The sequence below is a fragment of the Cyprinodon variegatus genome, unplaced genomic scaffold (genome assembly GCF_000732505.1).
Source record: "Cyprinodon variegatus isolate N-32 unplaced genomic scaffold, C_variegatus-1.0 Scaffold1433, whole genome shotgun sequence".
NCBI classification, from domain to species: Eukaryota; Metazoa; Chordata; class Actinopteri; order Cyprinodontiformes; family Cyprinodontidae; genus Cyprinodon; species Cyprinodon variegatus.
Genome location: NW_015151886.1, coordinates 129,220 through 137,099, shown reverse-complemented (window position 1 = coordinate 137,099; position 7,880 = coordinate 129,220). Strand labels below are relative to the sequence as shown.

At 37.4% G+C, this 7,880-nt stretch overlaps 1 protein-coding gene across 1 annotated transcript in view; it reads right to left on the bottom strand.

The window, feature by feature from the left end:
* The window catches only part of LOC107103365 (neural cell adhesion molecule 2-like), a gene marked incomplete at its 3' end in the record, with an annotated part of 74,247 nt that overhangs the window by 2,164 nt on the left and 64,203 nt on the right, over nt 1-7,880 (bottom strand). The window contains exon 4 of the mRNA XM_015403038.1: nt 3,458-3,601. Coding sequence (XP_015258524.1) covers nt 3,458-3,601 — 144 coding nt within the window. The remainder of the gene's footprint in view (nt 1-3,457; nt 3,602-7,880) is intronic.

The following is a 7,880-nucleotide window of genomic DNA, read 5'->3' as shown; positions in this document are numbered from 1 at the left end:
ACAAGGGTGGAACAAGAAATACCGGCTGTTTCTCTGTAACTCGATTTTGACGCTTTGTGTTTCGTGCTTCTCATGTGCGACTCTACTGCCTAAATTCCCATCGTTCCGAGCTTGAATGACTTCTTGCACAAAATACACTGTGCCTCATGTATGTTCCCTGGTTTTAGCCATGGAGAAAACTCTTGGCTGGAGACAATTTTCGTTACATTTACACTTGCTCATATTTTCCAGACAAAAAGTAAATGGCGCATCTCCCAAATCTCCCAGCCGCAACAACACTTTTATTGGTTCCGCTATCGGGACGGAACCAAAAATGGCGAGCCGTTATTTTTTTTTTTATAAAAATTTTTTTTTTTAATTTTTATGTTTTATTTAGATTACAAAAATAAATCGTAATAAAAATAATCCTATTTATGATGTTTTAAAAAATAAGACCTACGAAAGACAAATTTAAGACATTTTAATAACAATTAAGGCCCTAGTTTTATTTTGAAGAATTCAATGCCTTTTAAGACTTTTTAAGGACCCGCGGGAACCCTGGAATAGCATAGAATCCAACTTTATTGTCATTACACTGTCACAGCACGTACAAAGCAATGAAATTAACACTTTGCATTTAACTTATCCCCTTGGGGAGCAGTAGGCTGCCATTGTGCGGCGCCCTGGGAGCAGTGTGGGGTTAAGGGTCTTGCTCAGGGACCCAGAGCACCAGTCCAAGGGAGTGGGGCATGAAATCAGAACCTCTGGGGCTCAAGCGCAATGCCCTAACCACTAGGCCACCACTCCCCAATTTATATCTTGGAATCACAAAGGCTTAAACTTTGAGTTGGTTTTTAAAGTTGTCAGGAACTCCATTGTCTAAAAATGTCTGAGAGGAATCAAAATAGGTGGTTTCATTGAGAGAAAAAAGCTTTTTCAAAGGGAATATGTCACAAAGAACTAATAAAGTAGAGCACATCAACCCAGTTCTGAAGTCCTTCCACTGGCTCCCTGTAGCTCAGAGAGGAGACTTAAAAATCCTTCTGTTAGTTTATAAATCACTGAATAGATCAGCAGCTCAATATATAACAGATATGTTGTCAGTGGGTCAACCTCTCAGAAAACTCAGGTCTTATAGTTCCAGTTTACTCTGTACACACAGAACTAGAACCAAACATGGAGAAGCATTTATTTTCAATTTATTTGGCCAAATCGTTAGATAGAAAGGAGTCTGGACTCACCAAAAGTCCAGGCTTAATGTCATGCAGGACGGTTGGGTCAGGCTTTCAGATGCAATTTGCGTTTATTAAGATTTAGTGCATAAAAAATTTGGTTACGCTTATAAAATGGAGGACTAGTCCTTTACTATACTCTTTGACAATGATGATAAGAGAGAAAGTTGTAAAGAAAAGGAAATTAGACTCAATTGGAAGGTATCCCTGCCTGGCGTTCTGATCAGTTTCTCTCATCCAAATTACACTTGAATTGTTAAATAAAAAAACTATTTAAAAACGATTGCTATAATATCGACGATTAAAAAAAAAGGATCAACTGTTTGTGGGAATAATCCTGGGAAAAAGCATCATCAGACATGAGAAGTAATGTGATTCAGCACCTCTCTAACTGTTGCAGCTCTAGATTTGTCTCTTGGCATTTAATTAATTCAATACAGCTAAAAAGGTCGTCACACTTTAGTGATCGTTTAAAAATGCATCAACAAATATACATAAATATTTAAAGCTGTCACTGACTGAGGAGGAGTCGCTATGAACGGTAAAATGAAGAGCTGTAGGCGACGGGCTGCTACAGTTTCTAGGAAATTAAGTTCACTTTCATTTCCGCTGATGCCTGTTGTTAGCAGATACAGACTCTCGGCCTCATTTTAAATTATGCTTGCTAACCAAATATGGAGAACCCATAAGCTTTTCTTGTGTTTGTTTTTTTTTTTTTTTTACTTGTAAACAAAGTAAAGTCACAGCTGGGTATTAAACAAAATTATAAGCAACTTTGATTTTTTAAAAACATCACTCCATTAACGGATCTACAGCAATGAACAAAACAATAACCCTAAACAGGTCAAAGGCAGTGTTGCCAGATTGAGCGGTTTATCGCCCATTTGGGCAGTTTGCATTTTGAGGGTAAAAATTCCTATTAAAACATATGTCCACCAATCATTCATCATTACTGGTTTATCGCAAAGCTTTCCTGACCTTTCTCAATCACTGATTAGCTAATGTCATTTGCCAGGGTGTTTGCAACAGAGAACTAGTGCAGTGGCTCCACAAATTATGCTATTTTTTGCAGCAGGTGGATCTGGTCTGATAAGCCTCGCGCTGACGATCGATCTGGTTTGAAGAGGAATCTTTTAAAGATGCTGGAGGAAAACGCTGCTTTCGGGATTTAGCGCTAGGTGCAAATTATACTCCATACTCTACATTCGCATGGGCCTGCCGATCCTGTCAAGTTTGATGGATGTGCGAAGTGGACTAACACGGATTAGATGGACATCAGCTAGCCTAATAAACACCCACCAGCGGCCAAAATCATTTTTTGTCTGCGAGTGGTCTAGCCTCCATCAATGTCCCAGGCCTTAGAACTGGCTGGCCAATAACAACGCAGAGATGTGTTTTGAATGTTTGCATGCAAAGTGGGCGGGGTTTTGAGGGCGTGATGACAAAGCTGCGTGACCCTGGAGATAGCACAAGGAAAATGTAAACAACTATTGAACAGTTCTCGTTTTACTCAGCTTTGAAATCAATTTTGGAAGAATTAGACTTTGGGTTTTCGGTAAAACAGAGCAGGAAGAAGCTCTACATTCAATTTTTAAGGACGTATTCGCTGTTTTACCGACAGGCTGTTTGTTTACACTTCCCCAACAGCTTTCTGTCGCGCTTCCTACGTCAAAGTCAGTTGCGCTCATTGGTCAGAGCATTGGCCAATAAGCACAGACAGTGGTTAGAAAGACAACAGGTTGTTCTCATCAACAATCTTCCGATGTCTCATTCATCGGGACCAGACTAAATTACACATTTAATCTCACATTTATACTGGTTTAGACATCAGCAACATTCCGTCCACCCCGACAATTATTGGGGAGATTTCATTCAACCACGCACTGATCACAAATCACAATGGATTGTATTATAGTTCCCTGAGTAAATGTTCAGCGTTCAGATGTTCAATGTTCCAGCAAACAATCTAATAAGCATTTAAGGTAAGAATTCATAATCAACCATTATAAATGTAATTATTTCAGTTATGTATTTTGTTGGATTGTGGCGTTTTGTTTTGACATTTATTGAATTAAGTTGTACGAAAGGTGTTCATGTTCACGCAGTAAATATAGAAATATATTAATTGGCCAGTTGTGTGATGTTGTGGTTTATTACAGATGATTGGGCTACAAAACCTCAACTTTATCTGGTCAAAGGGAGATTTAGAGAAAAGGGCAGAGAGACTGAGACAAAAAGAGACTTACTTTGGTGCTCCTGGGTGATCTCTTTGTCCTGGTAGTACCAAACGACCATCGGCACCGGAGAGCTGATGACGTCGCACACCACCTCCGCCGTCTCACCGTGTTTGAACTCCTGAGGCGATATAACATTCCGGAACGACAGCTTCTCTGTGAATTCAAACAAGAAACATATTTAACTGCTTTTTAGTTTTTATCTTTTAATAGCTCAAGATGTCAGAAATGTTTTTAAATCTAAGCTTGTGTTTTGTTTTTTTGTCTACATCAGGGGTCTGCAACCTCTACAATCAAAAAAAAAATTTTCAGAGAACCAAAATTTTGGGTATTTTATGTTTTTTCTTCTTTTTGTTTTTTTAAGGAAAAAAACAAGACTTTTTGAAAAAAAAGGGGGATCAATATATTTTCATGGGATGTTTTTTTTTGCCATTTATGAAAAAATAATCTTCCAAACTAATGGCAATAAAAAATTACAGCTGTACTTTTACTGTCTTTCCTCCTGGAAATTGAGTAGTTATTACCTGAAAAAAATAAACTATGCTGAAACCTTCATTAAATGTTTTAAACTATTGATTTTATAATCGAGCTATCAAAGGCCATTGTAGGAGGAATACAGAGCCACTTACGACCCTTCAGCCACAGGTAGGAGATGCCTAGTCTAGATTGTATCCCATGAGGAAAAACTTAAACATTTTAAGGTAGTGTAGAGTGAGTATTCTGTAAATATTTTAACACTTGAATTATATTACTATCAACTTTTTTAATGTTGAAAAATTAAACAACATATAAAGTAGCAGCCGTTCAAAATGGGCCTTCCCTAACAAATGCCAGCCGAATGGCCAACTTCCCTGCAACTCCCAGCAAAATCACCTCCATCATCCAGCCACTGGAGTGTGGGCGTGCATATTTTTGTACTCTGACTCCATCTTTTCACTGGATTACAGGGTCTGACCAGGAGATAACGTTTCTCTTTAGATCTTAATGTCCACAAATCACGAGAGACAGAATATTTTAGTACAAAGATTGATGTTACAAAAGGAATTGTGGGGGTCCAGCCAAGGGCCCATCAAGGAAAGTGGGGACATTTTGAATGATTTCTACTATGTTTTCAACAAAATGTTAAGAAAGAGTTCCTTGTCTGGAGTAAATAAGAACACATACTTTATGAACAATTTAAATGGTTTAACTTGTGTGAAAAAGTTTTTTAGCAGGAAATAACAGCTATTGGAATGTAGAAAAAAAGAAATATACAAGTGGAGGATGTTTTAAAAAAATGCCAAAATGTCAAAGTCTTGCTCATCCTGAAAGCAGACAGCAAGATAAAAAGTCATTGTGAACTTACACAATCCCTTGCTTTTTTAGATATGAAAGTTCTTAGTTTAGATTCAGGGGAAGGTGTGCAAGAAGGAAAGATTTCCCCCTCTTAAAAAAAGAAAAACATAAAGATCAGAATTTCTGCAATACTTTCTTTTAATGTATGAATTAATTTAGTACTGAACCCTTAGACAGCAGATAACGAGATACGTTTGCAATAAAATAATATATGAAATATATGAATCCAAAAATAAATTAAAAAAGCCTGTAAAGCATGGAGGTAGGAGCATGGGTGAAGATTCTCAGTCGTCCAGGTCATAGTCACTTCAACAAAGTTAAAAAAGTTTAAAAAAAACTAAAAAAAAACTACTGGACCTTGTTTTCCAAGTTTGAAGACGATTCGCTTCCCATCCAGGAAGATTTCTCAATTCAAAATGTCTTCAGTAACGTTTGAGTTTATATAGCCGAACAAACAAAAGCCTTGTTATGGCTTAGAAACCATGCATATTGAACAGAAAAAACAGGTCCACCCCTTAGTAATAGGCAGTCGTTGAGGTCGTTGTTGGCCTGCAATACCCGATACTTGCATATGCCTCTGAAAGGAGGTAGTCGTTAGGGTCATTGTTGGTCGGACTGAGAAAGCAATATGTTTTGGTCCCCTGCATTGTGAAGAGATTTGAGATAATAGTAGGAAGGAATCAACTCTATAAGAAATGTTTTTTGTTTTTTTTTCTTTAACTTTGTTGGAATGGAGGTAGAAGGGTCATGATTCGGGGATGCTTTACCTTCATACAAAAAGAAAGCTGTTTTTCTTTTTTTTTTTACACAGAAATGTATGTAGTTAATGCATCAAGAATGGATGGAACTTATTTTACATTCACTAAAAAGCTAATCAAAAAGAAAAGTAAACCCACATATTTCACAAGAAAAATTAAGATTTGTTATTTGTTTACATAAGTAGAATTGAACAAAAACATGTCTGAAGAATTTTCCGCCTGAACTGAACCAGATCATTCCTCGGGCCTCATCAGTGTCTCTGATGTGAGCCAAAGATAGCTCGCCGTATACCAGCGCCCGCGTGCCGTATCATGAAGGCGTGAATAAATCAATGACAGCTCTCCTATCAGTCTTCTCCGAAGCGGGGGCTTCAGCATTAGCATTTGGGTTGTGTGATTTATACCAGGTGGCTTCCTAAAATGAGCTTTCACTCCTCGTCTGCACCCCTCCGCCCTTGGCTGTGTCTGGAATCTCACTGTCTTCATTAACTTCAAGGATTCCTGTGCATGTTTCTGTCATTCACTCTGCTCTCATCACCCCCCCACATCAGTTGTACCCTGCATATTTCCAAAAACCCAACTCAACATCTCCCCCTCCTCATTTCCCCCCTCTGTAGAGTTTGAATACTTCTGCTGTCAGCTATTTACACAGTTTGTATCCATTTCCTGCTTCCTTTGTAGTCACGATGCTCGACAAGAGAATCAGTAAGGGAAACATCCTCTCTGGAGGAACACTCCGCTGCACACTTGACATTGGCAAATTGAGAAAATACTCAGCACAGCAGAGTTTCTGCTCTCTTGTTCACAGGCACAGACTGAAGTTAACCACCTTTCATGAGCCAATTTCCCCCGGTCCGATCTCAACTGAGATCCACATCTGTTCCCGTCGTTAGCAACCCGTCATGATTGGTTTGGAAAATATGCCTATGAAGGATTTTAGTGGAATATGAAAGAAAAAAAAAAAAAAGATGTCTGCGAGTGAGACATAATTTGACCAAAGTTATCATAAAAGTATTGACGTTACAATTTGTTAGAATTTTTCTACCATAGAGGTTCTTGCAATGGACCAAAACTGCTGTTAAAATCCAAACACAACTGGTCTAATGGATAATTCTTATTTCCAACAACAATCTGTGTTTAAACTTTTTACAGCGCTCTAGTTAACTTTAACAGGTTTTATACAGGAATGAGTAACTCTAACTTAATGCTTTTTAATGTTCTTTTAATGCTCTTAGAAATTATTTTAATGCCATCAACAAGTACCCACGACTCCCTTATATATATATATATATATATATATATATATATATATATATATATATATATATATATATATATATAACACAGCAAATTTATTCGTCATCTTGACCATCGACACGCTGCAGCCATGTTCTGAATTCTTCGTTTTCCAGCCACTTTTGTTGACATTTGCATTTTCCCCTTCCCTAGCTTAATGACTTAAGGATTTTTAATGACCCGCGGAAACCCTGTTTAATAAAATTAGCAAAAGCATCTTTAGGCTAACAGCTGTTCTCTTCATCTATTCATCATTAAGAACTTGGATAAAAACAGCCAAAAAAGTGTTCCAACAGTAATTTGCTCTAAAATGACTTAAATTGAAATTGAAATGAGCTAAGCTAATGTTAGCTTCACTGTTTTTATTAAAGAAAGCGAGCTTGAATGAACTCTGCTTTATATCTAAACACTATTATTTACGTTAACCACCCTGTTTGTGCACTGGTGTGCTGACATGTTGCTAAAAAGGACATAATCTCTAAACTGTTACCTCAAGGTTTAAGCATTATGAGTTCCCTTTTCTGAACTTAAGAGAGACAAACTTTATAAAAATAGCTCCAGACCATAATCCCCTGTTCAATAACCTTTAAACTTAATACACTGTAGTCAGGCACATGCTTTCCTTCTGGGAACTATAAACCCAGATTTGTCATTGGACTGCCAAACAGAGCGGCATGTCCATTGTCTCCTCTGCTCTAGCCCTTTGAGGCATGGATTATTAAATCCTGAGATAAGATTTTTTCTTTATGTGTTTCTATTTATCTGAGATGTAAAAACTTTTCTTTTAAAATTTGTCTTTTTTCAGGAAGTTACAAAGACATCCTTAAGTACTCAATATAAAATGGTATAAATGTAAAGCAAACTGTTTTTTTTTTTTTGCCACTAGGGGCGCTAGTCCAAAAAAATCCATCTTTGGAGCCCTGGAAGCTAGTGGAAATACTGGACTGTGGAAAAATATAACATACTCCCTGTGTTTAAATCTGGTAGCTGATGCTTAGCCTAACTAGGCATCAGTTGTGTTGTGTTTAATTTTGCCTAGATGATAT